The 23,965-nt window shown below is 41.3% G+C and overlaps 1 protein-coding gene across 8 annotated transcripts in view; it reads left to right on the top strand.

Moving 5' to 3' along the window:
• The window catches only part of baz2ba (bromodomain adjacent to zinc finger domain, 2Ba), a 369,151-nt gene that overhangs the window by 296,929 nt on the left and 48,257 nt on the right, over positions 1-23,965 (top strand). For all 8 annotated transcript variants that reach the window (XM_060827214.1, XM_060827207.1, XM_060827211.1 and 5 more), the window contains 2 exons: positions 8,617-8,761; positions 12,748-13,424. In XM_060827214.1, the coding sequence (XP_060683197.1) occupies positions 8,617-8,761; positions 12,748-13,424 (822 nt within the window). The remainder of the gene's footprint in view (positions 1-8,616; positions 8,762-12,747; positions 13,425-23,965) is intronic.

Genomic DNA, 23,965 nt, shown 5'->3' on the forward strand with positions numbered 1-23,965 from the left:
GGGCAGAGGAGATGACCTGGGGGTTGCAATGAGAGAGAGAGAGACTCACTGAGATCCTTGGAGAGGAAAGAGGAGAACCTTTTCAAGGTAGGCATCCTTGGAAGAGGATTTGCAATGAAGTTAAAATCAACTAGGTGAAAGTGAGGACTGCAGATGCTGGAGGTTAGATTCAAGATTACAGTGGAGCTGGAAAAGCACAGCAGTATTCCAGGAGCAGGAAAATCGATGTTTCGGGCAAAAGTCCTTCATCAGGCCGTAGGTTAAATTGAGTCAATTATGAGGGCATTGAATGTTTTTTTTATATATAGACCAGGCCAAACCTCCTCAAAATATTTAAAATGATTGCCTGGATCCTAACTTCTCTTTATTTTTAAAGGCAAGTGCCTTCCATTGCATTCTGAATGCAAATTGATTGGTCAAAACAGCAGTCTTAAAGCAGAACAGACCTTTTCTCATATAATATAGTTAAGAAACAACAAAAGAAAGAAGAATTAGAATAATTAACTCTCTTTGAAAATTTGACAGAATAATAGATTGTTGAGCTACTACGCAGTAACTGTTCCAGTGCAGTAACATCCAATAAACACACCCTTGGCAAAGCAAAAATCAGTAGATTGGCTCACATGCAGTTCTCTTGTCCAGAAGAAAAAACATAGAGGAAACACTGTGTGAGAGAGGTTAGCAGGAGGAGATGTACTACAGCTTCAAGACCCCAACAACTATTACTCAAAAACCAAATCTTAAAATTCTGGTTCTGTGGGAGCTTGACTGCATCCATTCAGGTTGCTTCTATTGTTCCAACTTTTGAAAAGGATGCAAGGCTTCACAAGCTTATTGGATTCAAATAAACAGTTCATCACCTCTGTCTTGCCTTTCTTTAAAGAAAAGGGAAAAATACACCTCAAGTCATAGTATTGTCACAATTTTGAAAGAAATGGTGACAAGAATATGAGAAAAGGCAGGAGATTGGCATGAGATAGTAGAACTGGTGTAAGCATGATGTACGCTGCTTCCTGCCCGTAACAATTCTGTGAAATCAGGTGTGGGGCTTGGCTCGGAATGTGATGACATTCCCATATGCCAACTGCTGTTGTTCTTCTAGTTGGGAAAGGTCACATGTTTGGAATATGCTGTTGAAGTAGCCATGATAATGCATTTTGTAGATGGTGCACACCTGCTACCACTATGTATTGTTGCTAGAAGTGAACATTCAAGGTGTTAGATGGGATGCCAATCATGTGGGCTTATTCATAGATGGTGTTGAGCTTCTTGAATATTGCTGAAGTTGTACTTATCCAAGCAAGTATTCCCTCACACTCTGACTTGTGCCTTATAGATAGGCTTTGAGAACTTGAGAGATGAGTTACTTGCTACCAAACTCCATGCTTCTGATCTGCTCTTGTAGTCATAGTATTTATATGACTTGTCCAGTCCAGTTTCCAATGTTGACAGTGGAGGATTCAGCAGTGCCAATGCCATTGAATGTCCCAGGGCAATGCTTTTATTTTGTCTTGTTGGAGATCGTCATTACCTGGCTCTTGTATGACGTAAATGATGCTTACTTCTTATCAGTTGAAGCTTGAATGCTGTCCAGATCATGCAGAATTTGTACTGCTCCTGTTTCATTAGATGGGTTGCAAATGGTGCTGAACATTGCACAGTGACCATCCTCCCCTCTGGCCTTGGGTGGTCTGGAGGTGATTGATGAAGCAGCTGAAGATGGCTAGGCTGAATGCACTCTGTGGAGGAACCCTTGCAGTAATGTCTTCTCTAGTGAGTTGTTTAATTTTCTATCACCATTCATGACTAGCTGTGACAAAACTGCATTGTTAGATATGATCTGTCAATTTGTGGGATGGTTTAGCTGTCTCTATTAAATGCTGTTTGGCATACAATTAGTCCTGTGTTAGAACTTCACCAGGTCAACACCTCACATTTAGGTATACCTAATGCTGGATGCCTTCTGCATTATGCATTTAATCAGGGTTCATCCCCTGGTGATCAAGATAGAATGAGGGATAGAGGCATAGAGTCCTACAACACACAAACAGGCCCTTTGGCCCAAATTGGTCCATGCTGACTAAAATATCCCTGTCCACGCCATCCCCTTTTCCCTGCACTTGGCCATATCCTTCTGATCATTTCCTTTCTATGTATTTGTCCAAATGTCTTTTAAATGTTGTTAATGTACCCACCTTATCTACTGGCAGATCATTCCGTATGTGTACCACCCACTGTGTATTAAAAAAGTTGCCCCTCAGGTTCCTTTTTATTCTTTCCCCTCTAACCTTAAACTGATGCCCTCTAGTCTTTGATTCCCCACACCTGGGAAAAAGACTGTGCTTTCACCCTATCCATGCTTCTCATGATCCTATACAACTCCATAAGGTCCCCCTCAGTCTTCTACACTTTAAATTTAAAAAAAATGCTATCTTGTCCAGCCTCTCCCTATAACTCAGACTGTTGAGTCCAGGCAACATTCTTGTAAATTTCTTTTGCACTCTTTCCAGTTTAATAACATCCTTCCTACAACAAGGCGACCAGAACTGAACCCAGTATTCCAAGTGTGGCCTCACCAACGTTCCATATAATTGCAATATAACTTCCCAACTTGTATACTCAATGCCCTCACAGATGAATGCCAAAAACCTCCTTCACTGCCCTGTGTACCTGTGACTCCACTTTCAGAGAACTGTGAACCTGATCTCCAAGATCCATCTGCTCCACTACACTCATTAAGGCACTACCATTCACCATGAAACTCCTACCTTGATTTGACTTTCCAAAATGCAAGACCTGACACTTATCAATATTTATGGGCGGCACGGTGGCACAGTGGTTAGCACTGCTGCCTCACAGCGCCTGTAGACCCGGGTTCAATTCCCGACTCAGGCGACTGACTGTGTGGAGTTTGCACGTTCTCCCCGTGTCTGCGTGGGTTTCCTCCGGGTGCTCCGGTTTCCTCCCACAGTCCAAAGATGTGCGGGTCAGGTGAATTGGCCATGCTAAATTGCCCGTAGTGTTAGGTAAGGGGTAAATGTAGGGGTATGGGTGGGTTACGCTTCGGCGGGTCGGTGTGGACTTGTTGGGCCGAAGGGCCTGTTTCCACACTGTAAATCTAATCTAAACTCCATTTGCCATTTCTCGGCCCACGTCCCCAGCTGATTAAGGTCCTGCTGCAATTTCTGATAACCTTCCTCACTGTCTATGATACCAATTATTTTAGTGTCTTTAACAAACATACTAATATCATGCCTTATACATTCCCATCCAAAAAGACCTCCAGTCCGACAAGCATATTTTCACTGTTACCCTCTGCTTCCTACTATCAAGCCAATTTTGTGTCCAATTTTCCAAGTGTCCATGGGTTCTATGTAATTAACCTTCCAGAGCAGCCTACCATGTGGAATGTTATAAAGGTCTTGTTGAAATCCAAATAGACTACATCTACTGCCCTGCCCTCATCAACCTTCCTGGTCACTTCAAAGAACTCTAACAAATTTGTGAGGCATGATCTCCCATATACAAAGCCATGCTGACTACTCCTAATCAAATTCTACTTTCCAAGTGCATGTATATCATGTTCCTCAGTATCTTCTCAAGTAACTTACCCACCACAGATGTTATGCTTATTGGTCTATAGTTCCCAGGTTTATCTTTGCAGGCCTTTGTGAATAATGGCACAACATTCGCTACCTCCAGTCTTCCAGAGCCTCACCTGTGGCTTGCAATGATGCAAAAGTTTCAGCAAGGGCTCCCACAATTTCTTATCTAGCCTCTTGAAGTATTCTTGTGATTTCTCAGGTCAGGACCAGACGATTTATCCACCTTCATACATTCTAGTACATCCAATACCACACCTGGTTGTGATATGAACTGTCCCCAAGATATCACCACTAATTTCCCCAAATTTCCAAATCTTTGTCATCTTCCATAGTAAACACAGAAGAAAAACGTTCATTGAGAACCTTGCCCATCTCCTGCCGTTCTACACTTTGGTCCTTGAGGGTCCCTATTCTCTCTCATTATTCTTTTTTCCTTTAATTAAAGTAGTTCTTTGGATTCACTCTAATAGCCAAGGCTATATCGTGACTGCTTTCACCCCCCTGATTTCTGTCGTCAGTAAACTCCTGTGCCCCCTATATACCTCCAGGGATTCCCTTGATCACAGCTGCCTATACCTGTGCCACACCTCCTTTTTTCTGGTCAAAGCTTCAATACCTCTTGTCATCCAGGGTTCCGTATTCCTGCCAACCTTGCCCTTCACTCTCACAGGAACATATAGACCTTGAACTCTAGCTATCTCACTTTTAAAGGCTCCCACTTGACAGATGTCCTTTTTATCTGGAAGCAAAGTCTCCAATCAGCCCCTGCAAGCTCACATCTAATTCCATCAAAATTCACTTATCCCTAATTTAGAACTTGAATCTGTGGACCAGTTTTTTGCCTGTCCATAACTATTTTAAATTTAATAGAGTTATGGTCACTGGTCCCAAAGTGCTCCCCCATTGTCACCTCTGTCACCTGTCCTGCCCTATTTCCCAAGAATAGGTCGAGTTCAGCCCTTTCCTGAATAGGACCCTATATACACTGCTTGAGGACACTTTGCTGAATATACTTAACTTCCAACCTATCTCACCCTTTAATGTTCTGGCACTCCTGTTCTATGTTAGGAAAATTAAGATCCTCTATTCTGACAACCCTATTTCTTCTGAAAGTCTCCCCAGTCTCCCTGCATATTTGTTCCCCTCTAATTCCAGTTAACTATTTGGGGACCTATAGTACAACTCCAGTAATGTCACCATCTCCTTATTTAGCTTCAGCCACAAAGCTTCACTGGATGATCTTTCAGTTATTTCATCTCTTATTACTACTCCCTCTCCCACCTCGTCTGTCTCACCTAAAGTACCTGTACCCTAGCACATTAAGTTGCCAGTCCCTCCCTTAGCCATGTTTCTTAATGGCTATAATATCTCAGCCCCACATACCTATCCACGCCCTGAGTTCATCGGCATTACCCATCAGCCCTCTTATATTGAAATAGACACAATTTAATCCAACAGGCATTCCTTCCTCCCTGTGTTCCACCCTGACCTGTCATTTCAACTTACTATTTCTGATTACTGTGTCTCCTTGAAGTTTCGCACTTGCCTCCCTGCTGTTGAGGACCCCCGCCACCACCACCCCTCCGCCAATCTATTTTAAACTTGCCCTTGCGACACTAGCAAACCTAGCCACCAGGACATAGGTTCATCTCCAGTTCAGGTGCATCCCATCTCTCTTGAACAGATTGCCTCTGCCCCAGAAAAGATCCCAACGATCTAATATGCTAGGCCATGCCTTTAAAGGTTGTAGTTGAATACAGTTCTACTGTTGATTGTCACAGCACCTCATTGGTGTCCAGTCTTGATCTGTTCAAAAACAGTTCCATTCAGTATGATAGTAATGCTACACAATACAATGAAAGCTATCCTCAATATGAAGGCTAGACATTGCCAATTGTCACTTCTATTGATACTGACATGGGCAGATGCATTTACTGGATGCAGATTGATGAGGATGAAATCAGGTTAGTTTTTCCCCCTTGTTGGTTCTCTCAACAGCTGCCAAAGGGCCAGGCAAGTACCAATGACCTGTAGAACTCAGCCAACTTGGTCAGCACTGATTCCAATCCTGTGGAATCCATTCCATGTCCATGGAAGAGTACTGATTTGACATTTTTTTTGTGGAAGATAGTTGGTAATCAGCAGGAAGTTTCCGTGCCTATATGGCTTAATTCTTTTTATGAGACTTTGAAGCAGTTAGGTTTGTTGATTGGCTTGCTTGACCATTTCAGAGAATATTGTAAAAGCTAACCAAATTACTGTGGATCTGGAATCATATGAAGTGATTCACAGATTGGGGAAGAAGCCAGATTTCCATTCCCTGAAGGACACTAGTGAACCAGATGCAGGTTTGCAACAATCTGCAATGGTTTCCAGATCACCATTAGACTAGGTTTTTAATTCCAGATTTATTAATTGAATGGTGGGATTCAATCCCATGCCCCACATCTAACTTCTCTGGGTTACTAGTCCAGAATATTACCACCTACCTCGATGCCACTTTGGTTAGCTTTCTCGTGCAGGTGCTAACAATCTATACTATAATTCTTCAGAATGGCCAGGTTGTGATATCAGGCAGCATTTTACGGAGTCAATTTGATGTTAACACTTCAACTGACACCCCTCTCTTTTGAACATTCAGCAGGATGTTCTTTTCCCTTAACTCCTGCCATATTTCAAGTGGTTCATAAAATACTTTCAGAATTATGGCTGATTTCTGCTGGGTTTTGTTGCTTGTGCTGCTCTGTAAAATTGCTGGAAGTCTGCAAAGTGTGGCCTTGTGTATTGAAAGCCTGGTTCTCACTCCAAAGTTCCTTTTCAGATCACTTTCTCCCACTCTTGGCTGCTGTAGTGTCGATATCTTTTGCCCTGCAACGTGATTAGGTACATATTAGTCAAGCTTCTCAAAGAGAGAAGACAGGAAACTGTGCTCAGCGTGCATTTCTCTTACCTCATGTGAGGCAAGGACAATAAGAATGATGTCTCCAAGTCGTAAAGTTAGTGTCTTGCAGTCAAGCTACAGCCTCAGAGAAGGTCATAAAGTTTTCATTGGCTGCAGGCTCCTTGCAATATGGAGCAAGGGTGAGCTGAAGTATCTTATAGATCACTGTGCAAAGGCGGTGACATTCATTATAGGCAAAGATAGAGGAATAACCTTGTTGCCTGGAGAGAAGTAGAAAGTGCATTTTGCTTCTCCAGGTACAGCACGTTGAATGAACTCAAGTTGTTTCATGGGTGCTGTGCCAAAATTCAGAGATGGCCACATCTACTGATGCCCCTGGAGCATGTTCAGTAGCAGCAAAATTGCCAAATTAAATTTAAACAAAGTGTATTAAAAAGTTAAAGGGCAAGATATATCATTGAAGAGAATAAAAAACTGTTGCAAGGAGATTTTTATTTAAACTCAATTTTGTATTGCACATGCACACTGTTTACAAACCATGGAGGTTTATGTGTTCAGTCAGAGTTCACAATTGTGCCATTGGTGTCAGCAGATACTTCATTCAAAGATGTACCATAGTGGGCGGCACGGTGGCACAGTGGTTAGCACTGCTGCCTCACAGCGCCTGTAGACCCGGGTTCAATTCCCGACTCAGGCGACTGACTGTGTGGAGTTTGCACGTTCTCCCCGTGTCTGCGTGGGTTTCCTCCGGGTACTCCGGTTTCCTCCCACAGTCACAAAGATGTGCGGGTCAGGTGAATTGGCCAAGCTAAATTGCCCGTAGTGTTAGGTAAGGGGTAAATGTAGGGGTAGGGGTATGGGTGGGTTGCGCTTCGGCGGGTCGGTGTGGACTTGTTGGGCCGAAGGGCCTGTTTCCGCACTGTAAGTCTAATCTAATAACTCTCAAGGTGCAGCAAGTGAGTGACCATGCTGATTTAGGATGATATCCAGTGACCAAACAGCGTACTAATCAGCACCCATCCATCACACAAATATTAATTCCCTTCACGACTCATGCCACAGTTTGTTCAGATGATCTTCCGATTAAGCCAAATGGGTAGTGAAGCATAACTAAGTAGAATGCATAACTATGCAAGTAGTGAATGTGATCAATAATAGTACTTTTTAGAGAACATTGTCAGTTTATGTCACTATTTTGGAAAGTCATTGAATCGTCATTTGACAAACCTGCACAAATACAACTCTAAATTTTGAATCCCATTTAAATAATTGAAGGCATTGAATTGTTTGATTCTCCAGTTTTAACAATATTTGAAAGTTGAAGCAGTTGATCAAATATGCTGGGATGGACAAGAACAGATGGGCGATTCTTTTTTGGTTAGATTTTCTGCTGAGTTGATGTTTGTTTTCTCTCCTGAAGGGCATCCATGGAGAGAAAGCAAGCTAACATTTTGAGACTAGACAACTCTTCAGAGTTGATGTGAAGTGTTTTCTCTCCATGTTTTCTGAATTGCTGCCTTGTACACAAATTAAACTGAGGGCTGATATGAGCTTTACTCTTGAGATGTCCATCATACAGCAGTCCTTTTGACCTCCTATTTCTCCCACATCCTTGTCCCCAATGCCAACCATCCAATATACTGTGGTTCTGACTTTGGTCTCCTGTGCATCCCTCCTTCTCTTAGCTCTTTTGTTATTGGCTGTAAATTCAGTCATATTAGCCTCATTGTTTGTTGTTCCTTTCTAAAATGCCTCTGTATCTCCAAATCTCACTCATGCTCTCTCTTTCTCTTTCTCCCCCCGCACCTATTTTTAAGATATACCTGTCTCTCCAAATAACATCTCCTTTGAATCCATATCCATTTTTCTGATTATCCCATTACCCCGGATGTTTTTGTGTCAGATGTATAAATTTAAATAATTGTATGTGAACCTCTAGCAGTACACCCTTTGTACTGGTCCAAACATTCTTGTCCTGTAAGTGCTTACTATGAAATATGGTCATATGAAATTAAGCTGTGGAGTGCAAATTTTGTAAACTTTGTTCAATAGTGCATAAATATTTTTATATCAATGATATTATGGCATATAAATGTTTTATTTGAACAGCAACAAAGCCAGTACCGTAAGAAGCTGTTTGAAGCCTCTCATTCATTGCGTGCCATGACATTTGGCCAAGATCGCTATAAACGGCGTTACTGGGTCCTTCCCCAGTGTGGGGGTGTGTTTGTTGAAGGCATGGAAAGTGCAGAAGGTAAGTGATGCAAATTTTCTATTACAATTGCCATATATTACATTCTTGTTTTAAAGCAGATTTAAGAACAGAGCACTTTGGAAAACAGTGACAGGATTGGACAGCATCAGTATGGATTTTGAAAAGAAAAATCACATTTGACAAAAGTAATAGAATTTTTTGATGTAGTGTTGATAAGGGGCCAGTGGCTGTGGTTTACGGTCCCACAAAAGAAATTAGCTAATAAAATTAAAGGACATGAGATTGCGAGTAGTATACTGACGTGGATAGAGAACTGGTTGGCACACTGGAAACTAAGTAGCAATAATTTGTCCTTTTTCCGAGTTCAGCCAATGACTAGAGGGGCCTTGCAGGGATCAGTGCTTAAAGCCTAGTATTTGCAGTATATATTAATGTCCTCAGGTTTGCAGATGACACTAAACTGGGTGAGAGGGTGAGCTGTGAGGAAGATGCAGAGATGCTTAAGTATGATCAGACAAATTGAGTGAGTGGGCTAATGCATAACAGTTTAAGTACAACGTGCATAAATGAGAGGTTATCCAATTTGGTAGCCAAAAAAGGAGGCAGATTATTTTCTAAATGGTGATGGGGGAGATGCAACAGGTTCTCGTGTTCTTGAACCCTAGTTGCTGAAAGCTGGTGCAACAGGTGGTGAGCAAGGCAAATGTAATGTTGGATTTTATGGGGTACTGCAGCAGGGATGTTTTACTGTAGTTGTACAGATTCTTGGTGAGACCATACTTGGAATATTGTATGCAGTTTTGGTCTACTGATCTAAGGAAGGATGTTCTGGCGAAGGCGGGAGTGCAGTGCAATGATGGTTTACCAAACTGATTGTCATTTGTGACCCAGGAAGAAATGAGCAAACTCATTCAGGTATGATACCAATAATCTCGATCCCAATTCCACATTCACCAACAGTCTTCCTTCCTTTATTGTTGACTATCATGTCATCCATTTGGCTACAATACAAAAATAACAATCTACACAAAACAAGTGTTGCAAACAGAATGTATAATTTAAACCATGCCATATTGTATGACTATTCAACGAATCACCCTTCTGCTTCCTTATTGTCTTTCTTCCCTGCGATTATAATCGATCCTAGTGTTTCTGTGAATTGTTATGACAGTGGTTGCACCAGGGCTGTAGCCGAGGTACACATTTTCAGCAAAGGAGACGGTAGGTGAACTTGGAGGGTGACCTTGAATGGCTTGGGTGCCTGGCCTTAGATTCCACCACCTTGGCATCATTGTATGCACTCTGGGCTGACTGACTGAAGGATAACAGCAAGAGCACTGATGGAAGGGCAGCATTTGGCTCATGATGGCTGTCATCCTGAGAGAGGACATCAGGTCAGTGTTCCATGGAACTACTGCCATTCCTTTTGGCCAAACCTGAGCTCTCCTTATAGTTTGTTAGAGGAAAGATGACTGAACTGCTGTGATACACTGCAAACCCTTTTGAACACTGGTTTGCAAACTTGATGATAGCAATCTTCAGTTGGGCGCAGTTCACTGGTATTTCACTGCAGTACTCATGAGGTGGAACCTAAAGCATCTAACACTGTATCATGGTTGAATGCACAAGTGAACTGAAGAAGTTAACCACCAGTTCTAAACTGGAAAGGTCGTGCTCAGAGTTTTTTTATATGATTAGAGAAGATTAGATATGAGGATGCTTTCACTTTCAGTTATGGCCCTCATACTGGCTGAAATATTCTCCACTATGGGAGTTAGAAGATGTTAGTGTGTCTGTCCCACTATTAATTTCTGCTACCTCCAATTGCACATTACTTTGGCTTTGCAAGGGAGAGGGAACTGTCATTGAGTTTAGTCCAATACATTTGGATGGCTGTTATGATTGAATAGCTAACACAATGTCCAGAAATGAGACCAGAGTCCAGAGAAATAAATCAGTACTAAGTGTGTGAAGCTGAGGTGAAGATATAGATATCAAGTTTGTATCCTGATTGACAACTGTTGTTGGCAATTTGTGTGGTGACTGGAACAATGTGGCTGAGATAGTAGTGCAGTTGATCAGATGTGACATTTGAAAGTGCATTCACTGACGTCAGCAACTTGTATGATGTTATTAAACCTATAATGCATTATCCATACCCTTGCACTGAACAATTCATATTAACCTCTCCAGCTATTGATTTTCCCTTCCACTGGACCCTTCCAATCATAGGACTGTTGAGGCCCTTAAGTGACAAATTAACACACTGCTTGAGGACCTCACTGCTCTTGCGCTGCCTTAATATAGTGGTCACTTGAAGCAGGCAAGAGTGGGAAGGCTGTTGCTGAAAGGCAGCAGGGAAGAAGTGACATCTTTGGGGGATGTGACCAACCAGAGTATTTTCCTGCCTGACCTCTGAAGCCACCATACCAGACTCTTACCCAACCATCTCCAAATCGGCCATCAGCTTAAGGGCAGCATTTCCTGATCCTGAGTTTGTTGAGGTTGCCTGCAGCATATTACCATTATAAGGGTAATGTGTTTTTTTTTAAACCAACATTCCCCTGAGAATAAGAGAAATAAGCAATATGTTACCCCGTCACTGCTGTGAAATGTGATGCTTTTTGCTGTAAGAGAACACAACATTCTTGTGTACACTGAACATTGCCACAGAGATTAACTTGTGGAGTTCACTTTTATTCTGACAAATGTCAAGTATAAGTAGCAAAAGCTCTTGGGTTTTATAATGCTGTCACTGGATCAACTGAGCATCTGCTAAAAATATATCGGCCATTGCTAAGTTGTCTGAACTCTCACCTTTGAGTCAGAAGCTTCTGGGTTCAGAGACTTGAGCAGAAAATCTAGGCTAAGGACCCCATTCAGCTTGTCATATTTCTACTGAAATAAAAAGTGTTATAACAATAACTGCAATTTAAAGATTTGATTTGCTGTAATGTGCTGTATATTTGTGAAGCACCAAATGAATTCATTTTTAAACAGCTAACTTTATGCATATTCTGCTTTCCACTTTTGAAAGAAGTGAGGGGAGGGTGGGGGTTTTAAATTGACATTGGAAGGATTTAAACTAATTGACAATGGCTTAATTAGCTATGTAAATCTAGATTCTGTGCTATACACAGGACTGACCAGTTTTGTTGGTTATTGAGTGAGCATTCTTCATTCCAAAAAGCTAAGAACTCAAATTATTTGTTTCCGGCAAGAAGGAGCTGTAATGCAATTTGAAAGAGACCATCCCCTGCAACAGGAAATAACTTATTAATTGCAAAATGTTCCTGAAAGTACTGTATTTCTATTTAAACTATGAAGCAGTTTGCTTACAGATGTTGAGGCTTATCATAAGTAATATTCCGAGTTAATCTAAACTTCAATATTATCTCGCATACCTCCAAATTAGGCTAGTGTTCAATGTTTTTGGTCTGGGAGATAGTGGAGCAAGGAAGAATTACAATACTTATTGATTACAGCCTGCATTCCTTAATCAAGGAACTGAAATAGTGCATAACTGGAGGGAAGACCATTCTTATATTGGGAGAATTTTGTTAAAAGGGAGTTTCTTCTTTGAACTTTGTCTTTGGTAATTCAGGTCTCAAGTGATTATTGGCTTGACTCATATTGCTTAATCCTGTTGAGGTCCCCTTGACTGCCGTATTGGTCAGCTCCTGTTTGTGGCCAAGTTGGAGCCACAGAATACATGGCTTGATGATAGATGACTCTTCATGGGAGTTAGTGAATTGTTCACTTCTGCAATGCCTTATGAATCATTTCAGTTAGGAATGATTTAAGTGTGTAATGTTAGATTGATCATATAAACAGTTTACAGGTATAGTTTTACGTCTTTTGTTTTCCATATTATTTCATGCAAGTCTTTGTGACCATGTTTAAAATGTAATTTGGAATTTAAAGCTTAATGTTGCTTATAATGTCACTTAACCCTTTTACTACATCAATACTTAATGTAAACATGCCATTATGTTGAATTGAGTAAAACTGATTTACTATTACAGGTTCTGAGGAGATGGCGAAAGAGAGAGAAAAATTAAAAAACGCTAACAATTTGCAGATCAAGGAGGAGCCTTTTGAGCCACCTGAAGACAAATTGAGCAATTCTTGTTCAACGACTAACTGTGATGATTTGTGCAAAAGTGATTCAAAAGGGAAAAATAGCACTAACCTGTTCTTGCAAAAGCCAGGTTCTTTTTCTAAACTGAGTAAGCTGTTAGAGGTAGCTAAAATGCCTCCTGAATCAGACTTTGTGACTCAGAAGCAAAATGTGAACCAAGTAATTGCCACTCCATCATCTCCTAGTCATTGTAACTCTCAGAGCTCCATCACAAGTTCCCAGCTAACAATTCCATCTGGCAACTCAGAAAAAATAGACTCTTGTGCAAACTTCTTTAACCCACTGATAGCTGCCACAGGGAAACTGTACAATTCTCCTATACTTCAAAATGACCAGTTGCTGAAAGTACTTACAGAGAAGGGTGGACAGTGGTTCAGCCTCTTACCGAGAATGCCTTGTGATGAATCTTCCATCACCTGTACATATGTGCCTCCAACCTCCTCGCAACAAATGGCACAATCTCAATTTAATTCCCAATCTTCGTCCTCATCTCCACATTTGGGTTCAGGATCCCTGCAGAATCCACTGGGACTCAATCCTTTTGCATTATCAGCACTGCAGGTGTGTATTCTCTTTTTCTGTTTATGTAACTTATATCTGAAATAGCTGGAAAAGCTCAACAGGTCTGGCAGCATCTTTAGGGTTCTGAGGTGTTACTAAGCCTTGAATATTAACTGATTTCTCTGCAGATGCTGCCAGATCTACTGAGCTTTTCCAGCTTTTTCTAGTTTTGTTTCCGATTTACAGCATCTGCAGTTCTTTGTTTTTATCTTAAAACAGCTAGTTCACTGATAGAAAAATAATCTGTAACAGATTTATCGATTCTAAACATATTTTGTGTATTTCATTTTGAAAACTTGGTTTGAGAAATTTAATTAATTTGATTACTCAAAAGTCAGAATGGGTTTATTGACTTATATTATATGTCCCATGCACTATTTGCCATTTTTGAAGAAAAAAGCATGCCTATTTTGCCAATGTTTCATTGAACAGGGTCCGACAAAGACTTTTACCCCGCTCAAAATTCCTCATCTAGGATACCTACTTTTCTCCTGGTTTCTTGGCTGTTACCTGGAGCTCATTTTTTAGAGAATTTGTTATTCTTGCAAAGCAGAAAAAGTGGTTTGAAATTGTATTTTGAGCAAATCGCAAGATGCAGATGTGGAAAAATTAAACATTTTGTTTTAAATCTAACTTTATCCATAGATTAATTCTAATGTATATTAATCAGGAGTAAATTACAGTTAAAGTGTACAGTACTTTTTTAAAACAGAATTCGTTCAAGATCAGATTGGACATCATCTAATTGATTCGTTGACCAGGCTAGGGACGTTGTGTCGTAATATTCCTTCGCTCTTTGCTTATAAATGCCATTTGATGAGATTGGGAAGACTAAAGATTGATAGAAGAACACCTTAAATTAGTGTGACGTGCATAATCTTTTGCAGCGATTTTGGTCAAATATGTTTTTTATTTTATAATATTTTTGGTCATCAGGTTTTCATAATTTTCAGTTTCCAAGGTTGTCCCCATATTTTGGAAATATTGCTGAGGTGGAATCTGTTTCTCAACCCTGAATACTCTTACGATATTGTTAAAGTACAGATTTGAGACGGCTCAGGGAATCCCTTGTGGACTCAGACCTGTAAGCCCCTCTCATGGTTCGTCCCAGATATTGTACTCTTTGGTGGTCTGGAATAAAAAAACTCTTACAGGCAGTTCAGTTTAATTTTAATCATTCCCTTCATTTACTAATAGCAACATTGCTACAACACAACACTGATACCTATAAGCTATAATGGGATTCTAATAATTCAGGAGAGTGCAACATCAACTCTTGAAGAGCCCTGGCAGGCTACTCCATCATACTATCCAAAACAGACAATTTTTATGCACAGGTTTACAAAAGCGTTAATGTCACAAACATAAAGGTTAACGAAAGCACTGCGTGTTCTGAAGTAGACAGATAATAGTGAATAGGAGAAAGTGAGGACTGCAGATGCTGGAGATCAGAGCTGAAAATGTGTTGCTGGAAAAGTGCAGCAGGTCAGGCAGCATCCAAGGAGCAGGAGAATCGACGTTTCGGGCATGAGCCCTTCCTGAAGAAGGGCTCATGCCCGAAACATCAATTCTTCTGCTCCTTGGATGCTGCCTGACCTGCTGCGCTTTTCCAGCAACACATTTTCAGATAATAGTGAATGACAATAATTTGGGGAGAAGCTAATTTGATACCAAGTTTCGTTCAGAGGTCAAAGTTAAACATTGTTTATTAATTTTATAGAGGAACAGCTATGAATGTTATCTCTCGGTGTGTTGTTTATCCAGATTCACTGATGTTAATGCAAATGTTCTTAATTATCTTATCCTCCCTGCCATACCATTTCCTAGTACGCAGCAAATGTGTTCTATAATTCAAAATTACATTTTAGTCTAACTGTTTAAGAAAAACATTTAAGGCTATAAACTTTCTCAGTATTGGTGACCTGGAGTCTTGAACTGCTGGGTAGTCCATGTGATTAAGATACAATACTGCTTTGGAGAGAATTCCAAGGTTTTGCCCAACAATAATGAAGGAATACCTACATTGTTTAAAGTCAGGATGCTGTGGTTGGAGGGAAGGTTTCAAGTAGTAGTGTTCTATACATTTACTGCTTTGGTTATCCTAGGTGATGGGGTTGTGGACATGAAAAGTGCTGTCAAAGATGTCATGGTCAGTGCCTACATGGCACCTTATAGGTGGTAAACATTGTTGCCAGTGCATGTCGATCATACTTCAGACGTGCTCTGGCAGCAACATTTCTGTGGTTGGTTCAGTTTCTTTCCTGGCCAGTGGTAGCCCCAGGATGTTAATGTGGAATTCAACAATGGTAATGTCATAGATTGTAAAGGGGAGGCAGTTAGAGTGTAAATTGTGGCGTAAATATTAATTTCACTTAATATATTGTTTTTTCTAGTTTGCATAAAAGGCCTGATCTGATCAAATATATTGTCATTTCTCTTGAAAATGTTGTCAGTTCTTCTTCGAGCTAAGTTTTTTTAGAGATCCACATAAAAATCTGATTAAGTTTCTAATAATTCTCCATTTTTCATTATGATCCCTTTTCAGCATACCTTATCCACAAGAGTTACTTATTGCTCCTTTGGTCCCATTCTCAGTAGACAAGGAATGATACTACTTTGTTAGCCTTCTCATAATTTGCTTGATATAATAAACAATTTCATCTTCACATTGTGCTCCCTCTTTAATTCAAACGTTTTGAACACTTCCTAAAGTGAATAAGACCACAAGATACAAGAGCAGAATTAAGGCAGCCAGCCCAACAAATCTGCTCTGCCATTTGATCATGGCTGATGTATTACTCAATCCCATTCTCCAACCTTTTCCCCATAATCCTTAATCCCTTTACCAAAGAAAGTCCAATCCATCTCTGACTTAAATGCAGTCAATGACTTGGGCTCCACAGCCTTCTGTGGAAATCATGGCCACAGATTTTGCCACCTTCTGGCTGAAGAAATTCTTCCTCATCATCTCAGTCCTAAAGGGTTGTCCTTCAGTGAGGCTTTGCCCACTCTTCCTAGTGTTTTCTACTAGTAGAAACATCTTCTCTACATCCACTGGATACAGCGTGCTCAGTGTTCTATAATTTTCAATTAGATCCTTCTTTGATTTTTCTCAATTCCACTGACTACAGACCCAGAGTCCTCAATCACTCTTCATATGACAAGTCCAGCATCGTTCTCTCAAGCCTTTCCTGGACCCTCTCCAATAAGAACCCACCTTCAGAGCTCAAAATTGCTCACAATCTTCCAAATGTGGTCTGACCAGAGCCTTTTCAGCCTCAACAATACATTCTTGCTATTGAATTCAAGCCTTCTTGAAATGAATGCAAACATTACATTTGCCTTCCTAACTGCTGATTGAACCTGTGTGTTAACCTTGTGAATCCTAAACTAGGACTCAGATTTCCAAAGCCTTTCCCCCTTTTAGGAAATAGTCTGCACTTCTTCTACCTACCGAACCTCATTTTTCCACATTGCAGAAGAATGTGGTCAGGTGAGGAGAATAGGCAAAGAAATGGCAGTCTCCAACTTCAACATTACTTGTCCCTCCAGCTATCTTTGTCTCATCTGCAAATTTAGAAACAATGCCCTTAGTTCCTTCGTCCAGATTGATGATGGTCCCTCTGCAGAACTCCACTAGTCACTGACTACCATCCTGGAAAAGACCCTTTTATCCCCACTTGGTGCCTTCTGCCAATCACTCAATCCTCTATCCATGCCAGTACCTTGCCCCTAATACTAAGATTGTTACCTTATAATCTCCTGTGGAGCACCTTGTCAAAGGCCTTCTGGAAATCCAAATATATCACATATACTGGCTTTCCTTTGTCTAACCTGCTCATTCTAAACAGTTGTCAGACATGATCTCCTCTTAATGGAGCCATGCTGACTCAACCCTATTTTCCCTATGTGCTTCCAAGAATTCTGCAATCTCCTTAACAATGGACTCAAAATCTTACAAAACACAGGGCAGACTAACCAACCTTTTTCTAGTCTTCTGCCTCCTTCCTTTTTTGTACAGGAATGTTAAGTTAGCCTTTTTTTTCAGTTTTGAGACTTAAATTCCTGAAATCACCAATGCCTCAACAATATCGTCAGTTGTTTCCTTCAGAACTCTGGGGTTTAGTCCATCTGGTCCAGGTGATTTATTCACCTTTCTCTGTGATGACCATTACAATTACCTGTATTCCTTGACTATTGAAGTTCTGGTATGCTGGTGTCTTCCACTGTGAAGACTGATAGACAGGACCTATTCAGTTCCTCCAACTGTCTTTGTTCCCTATTACTACTTCTCCTGCTTCATTCATCCAATGTCCACTCTTACATTTTAAGATATCATTAAAAAATTCTTGCAGTCTTCTTTCATATTACTAGCTAGATAACCTTCATATTTCGTCTTCTTCCCTACTTATTTGTTATTAAATTTTTGTCTACTGGTTATTAAAGGCTTCACAATCCTCTGGCTTCCCACTAACCCTCACCACATTGTATGCTTATTCTTTTATGATGTCCCTGACTTCTCTTGTTAGCCATGGTTGACTCCTCCCTTGAGTGTGCTGCTTCTTCCTTTGGGCAAATTTCTGCTGTGCCTTCAAATTGCCCCCCGAAACTCCTGCCATTGCTGCTCCACTGTCCTCCTTGTTCAGCCCTCCTTCCAATCAATCAGGCCAGCTCCTCCTTTATGTCTTTGTCATTACCATTACTCAATTGTAATACTATTTTGTCTGATTCCAACTTCTCCTTTCAAACTGCAGGGTGAATGTGATTGTTATTGCAGCTGTGCCCTGGGAGTTCCTTCACCTTGAGCTATCTTTTTTAAGTCTGTCTCATTACACATCACCAAAATTGTCTGTTTCCTAGTATCCTGTACTACTATCTGCTCCATAGAAACCACCTCAGACATTCCACAAATTATTTTTCTGGAGACCCACTACCAATCCAATTTTCCCACTTCACCTGAATTAGATTAGATTACTTACAGTGTGGAAACAGGCCCTTCGGCCCAACAAGTCCACACCGACCTGCCGAAGCGAAACCCACCCATTCCCCTACATTTACCCCTTTTACCTAACACTACGGGCAATTTAGCATGGCCAACTCACCTGACCTGCACATCTTTGGACTGTGGGAGGAAACCGGAGCACCCGGAGGGTGCTCACGCAGACATGGGGAGAATGTGCAAACTCCACACAGTCAGTCGCCCGAGTCGGGAATTGAACCCGGGTCTCTGGCGCTGTGAGGCAGCAGTGCTAACCACTGTGCCACTGTACCACCCACACGGTGAAGTTCCCATGAATTTTGTAATAGTACCTTTCTTACTTACCTTGTCTATCTAGATTTATTTCCTGCCAGTCATCCTAATTATTTCTAGGAGCCTTGTGCACAACTCCCATCAAGAGTTTTGCCTGAGCCTTTCCTCTTCCAACTTGTTATGCTTTCTTGCCATTGATTTAGTTTCATTCCTTATGAACAAGGCAACCTTGCCATTCTACCTGTCCTTATGCTAGGACCTGTATACTTATTTAGTTCCCTTGCAGCCACATCTCTATGATACTCTCAGCATCATACCTGCTAATTTCAATCTGCAGTGCAAGCTCATTTACCTGATTTCATACACAACGTGCATTTAAGTAAAGCACTCTCAGTCCTGCAATGACTGCGCCCCCTCGCCCCCCCCCCCCCCCCCCCCCCCCCCCCAATCATAGTTGCACCCTCATCTGCTGTGCCTGACGTTAGATTCCTGACCCTTTCCATACTCTGTCCAATTACTAGTTCTAGGAATCTCTGCTGAGCCACTTAATTTTTCCATGCTCCTGAACCCTGCCCCCAACCTGCTATTTAATTTAAAGGCCCGATTGTACGATTCATCACAATATTCAAATGCATCCAGTCCCGTTGACCCAGCTTGTTCTTCTTCCAGTACTAGTGCCAATGTCCAATTAATTTAAACCCATTTCTCCCACACCAATCTTTGAACTGCATATTTACTACTTTAATTTTGTTTACCCTGTGAAAATTTATTTGTGGCTCAGGTAGTAATCCAGAGATTGTTACCATTTTAGTTCGGCTTTTTCATTTAGCTCCTAACTGCTCATATTCCCTTGATCTATATCATTGATACTCATGTGGACTACGACAACTGGATCTTTTCCTTCCCACTTCAAGTTGCTGTGCAGCACAGATGAGATATCCTAAACCTGGACACCAGGCAGAGAACATAGCCTTCGAGACTCTCCTGTTTGGTCACAGAGAACAGTATCTATTCAATTGACGATACTATCCCTGATTAAAACTACATTTGTTTTCCCTCTTGAATGACTCACTGTCCCATGATGCTAATGTTTGACAAGGTCAAAGGCGAAGGCTCTTTCAACAGTACCTTCTGAATTTCTCTACCTACCTCAGTTGTCACCAGACACTTCGCCACTAAAGGATAAGTTCATTAATTTAAGAGATGCGATTGTATCCTGAAACATAGCATCCAGGCAACTCGTCCCCCCTTATGTAGTCACAGGGTTTATAGCTCAGACTCTAGCTCATTGATTCGCAACCACAGTTCCTCAAGCAACCAACACCTGCTGCAGGCGTGGCCATTATGAAATACAGTGGAGTCCACCAGCTCCCGCATTGTGCAGGTACAATACATTGGCTGACCCCACATCTCTGTTTCATTTTCTTACCTCTTAATTTAATTTTTAAAAAAAATTCTTCCTGGTCTTTTCATTTGTAAACTGTAAATACTTATCCAATTTATCTTCAATCTGAAAATAACCTATAATAGTCAAATTAATAGCAATCATCCAATGAACTTACTCACTCAGGATGTGTCTCACTCTCCATGCGATTTCTCTTTCCTGACCATGTGAAGCTTACTAGTGCTTTCAACAGACCCTCTCTTAAATAGAGCTGAGATGACTATGCTTCAGCTTCAATAATAATCCACACCTGCTAAGGTCCTGTTCAGGCTTCATGTATGTGACTGATAACTGGCCCTCAGTCAGCTGAGACAGCTATCTTGTTAACCTTTTCACTAGACTGCAAAATTTTAAACTTCTAAAATGAAAGAAGAAAAGGAAGATTTACCAGTTTTATTCCTACACTGCCTCCAAATTCCCTGAATCATCTGCTTATTTGGCTGTCTCCCCTCTGGATGTGATCTCTCCTTCTTGGCCATGTGAAGCTTGTCAACTTGCAGACTAATCTTCTTTTCCTTGACTGTTTTGTTGCCTCCCAAATCTGTTTTCGTCTTTACATAACTCCATGTTTGGAGACTTCCATCACATTTTAGCTTGTGCTAAGACAATAAAGTGATTCTAATTCATAAGTTACAAAAGAAATGACTGACAATAATCCTGGTGTTTTATTTCTCCAAGACCTATAATCAATTACACCAGTGTTACGTAAAACAAACCGTTTGACTACAATGACACCAATGCCTTTCTGGCCTTAATTGTATTTACCACTTTAAATCTGAAATGCTCGCCTTAAACTGTTTTCATAGAAACACAGGAGATGGCGCAAAAGGAGGCCATTTGGTTTTTTGAGCCTGCTCCTCCATTTATCACGGCCATGGCTGGTAGTCCAACTCAATAGTCAAATCCTGCTTTCTCCCCATAACCTTTGATCCCATTTGCCCCCAAGTGCTATATCTAGCCATGTCTTAAATGTTTTGTCATCAACTAATTCCTGTGGTAATGAATTCCACATGCTCACCACTCTTTGGGTGAAGGAATGTCTCCTCATCGCCGTCTTAAATGGTCTACTCTGAATCCTCAGACTGTGATTCCTGGTTCTGGCACAACCATCATTAGCAACATCCTCTCTTTGTCTACACCATTTAGTCCTGTTAGAGTTAAAATCAAACAACACCAGGTGAACGTCCAACAGGTTTATTTGGCATTATTAGCTTTCAGAGCGCTGCTCCTCCATCAGGTAACTAGTGGACAGAATCTAAAATTTGTTAATAAATAGTCAGCAATCGCAACATCATCCATAGAATTCCCACAGTATGGAAGCAAGCCATTCAGCCCGAGTCCACACCAACCCACTGCCCCTACTCTATCCTTGCATTTCCTATGGATAATCACATCCATAAGACCATAAGACATAGGAATGGAAGTAAGGCCATTTGGCCCATCGAGTCCACTCCGTCATTCAATCATGGCCGATGGGCATTTCAACTCCACTTACCCGCATTCTCCAGGTAGCCCTTAATTCCTCGAGACATCAAGAATCTATCAATCTCTGCCTTAAAGACATTTAGCGTCCCGGCCTCCACTGCACTCTGCGGCAATGAATTCCACAGGCCCACCACTCTCTGGCTGAAGAAATGTCTCCCCATTTCTGATCTAAATTGACCCCCTCTAATTCTAAGGCTGTGTCCACGGGTCCTAGTCTCCTCGCCTAACGGAAACAATTTCGTAGCGTCCACCCTTTCCAAGCCATGTATTATTTTGTAAGTTTCTATTAAGTCTCCCCTTAATCTTCTAAACTCCAAAGAATACAATCCCAGGATCCTCAGCCGTTCCTCGTATGTTAGACCAACTATTCCAGGGATCATCCGTGTGAATCTCCGCTGGACACATTCCAGTGCCAGTATGTCCTTCCTGAGGTGTGGGGACCAAAACTGGACACAGTACTCCAAATGGGGCCTAACCAGAGCTTTATAAAGTCTCAGTAGCACAATGGTGCTTTTATATTCCAACCCCCTTGAGATAAGTGACAACATTGCTTTCGCTTTCTTAATCACGGACTCAACCTGCATGGTTACCTTTAGAGAATCCTCGACTAGCACTCCCAGATCCTTTTGTACTTTGCCTTTCCTAATTTTCTCATCGTTTAGAAAGTAGTCTATGCTTTTATTTTTTTTTCCAAAGTGCAAGACCTCGCATTTGCTCACGTTGAATTCCATCAGCCATTTCCTGGACCACTCTCCCAAACTGTCTAGATCCTTCTGCAGCCTCCCCACTTCCTCAGTACTACCTGCCTGCCCACCTAACTTCGTATCATCGGCAAACTTCGCGAGAATGCCCCCAGTCCCTTCATCCAGATCATTAATATATAATGTGAACAACTGCAGCCCCAACACTGAACCCTGCGGGACACCGCTTGTCACCGGCTGCCATTCTGAAAAAGAACCTTTTATCCCAACTCTCTGCCTTCTGTCAGACAGCCAATCCTCAATCCATCCCAGTAGCTCACCTCGAACAACATGGGCCCTCACCTTGCTCAGCAGCCTCCCATGTGGCACCTTATCAAAAGGCCTTTTGGAAGTCTAGATAGACCACATCCACTAGGTTTCTCTGGTCTAACCTACTTATCACCTCTTCAAAGAATTCCAACAGGTTTGTCAGGCACAACCTCCTCTTACTAAATCCATGTTGACTTGTTCTAATCAGACTCTGCTCTTCCAAGAATTTAGAAACCTCATCCTTTATGATGGATTCTAGAATTTTACCAACAAACGAGGTTAGGCTAATTGGCCTATAATTTTCCATCTTTTGTCTTGTTCCTTTCTTGAACAAGGGGATTACAACAGCGATCTTCCAATCATCTGGGACTTTCCCTGACTCCACTGACTCTTGAAAGATCTCAACCAATGCCTCTGCTATTTCCTCAGCCACCTCTCTCAGAACTCTAGGATGTATCCCATCGGGGCCAGGAGATTTATCAATTTTAAGACCTTTTAGCTTTTCCAGCACTTTCTCTTTTGTAACGGCAACCATACTCAACTCCCTTTAATTGTTGGGATATTACTCATGTCTTCCACTGTGAAAACTGACGCAAAGTACTTGTTAAGTTCTCCTGCTGTTTCCTTATCTCCCATCACTAGGCTTCCAGCATCTGGTTGAAGTGGCCCAATGTCTACTTTTGCCTGTCGTTTGTTTCTTACGTATTGAAAGAAACTTTTACTATCATTTCTAATATTACTGGCTAGCCTACCTTCATATTTGATCCTCTCCTTCCTTATTTCTCTCTGTTATCCTCTGTTTGTTTTTGTAGCCTTCCCAATCTTCTGATTTCCCACTGCTCTTGGCCACTTTATAGGATCTCTCTTTTTCTTTAATACATTTCCTGACTTCCTTTGTCAGCCATGGCTGTCTAATCCCTCCCTGGATAATATTTATTTTCTTGGGGATGAACCTCTTTACAGTGTCCTCAATTATACCCAGAAACTCCTGCCATTTTTGCTCTACTGTCTTCCCCGCTAGGCTCTGCTTCCAGTCTATCCCTGGACATATGAGCAATTTAGCACAGCCAGTCCACCTAATCTGAACATCTTTGAACTAGGAGAGGAAACCGGGGCACACAGAGGAAACTCTCACTAACACTAAGAACGTGCAAACTTCACACACTCAGTTATTCAAGAGTGGAATTGAACCTGGAGGCCCTGGCATTGTGAGGGTGGCAATGCTAACCACTGAGCCACCATGCTGCCACATCCATCTATATCATGCTCTTTTTTCTGTTTTTGTTTGCTTATCACCTTTTTGATTTGGCTTTAGATAATCAACTAATATGTACGATCCATAATTCAAACT

The sequence above is a fragment of the Hemiscyllium ocellatum genome, chromosome 7, assembly GCF_020745735.1.
Source record: "Hemiscyllium ocellatum isolate sHemOce1 chromosome 7, sHemOce1.pat.X.cur, whole genome shotgun sequence".
NCBI classification, from domain to species: Eukaryota; Metazoa; Chordata; class Chondrichthyes; order Orectolobiformes; family Hemiscylliidae; genus Hemiscyllium; species Hemiscyllium ocellatum.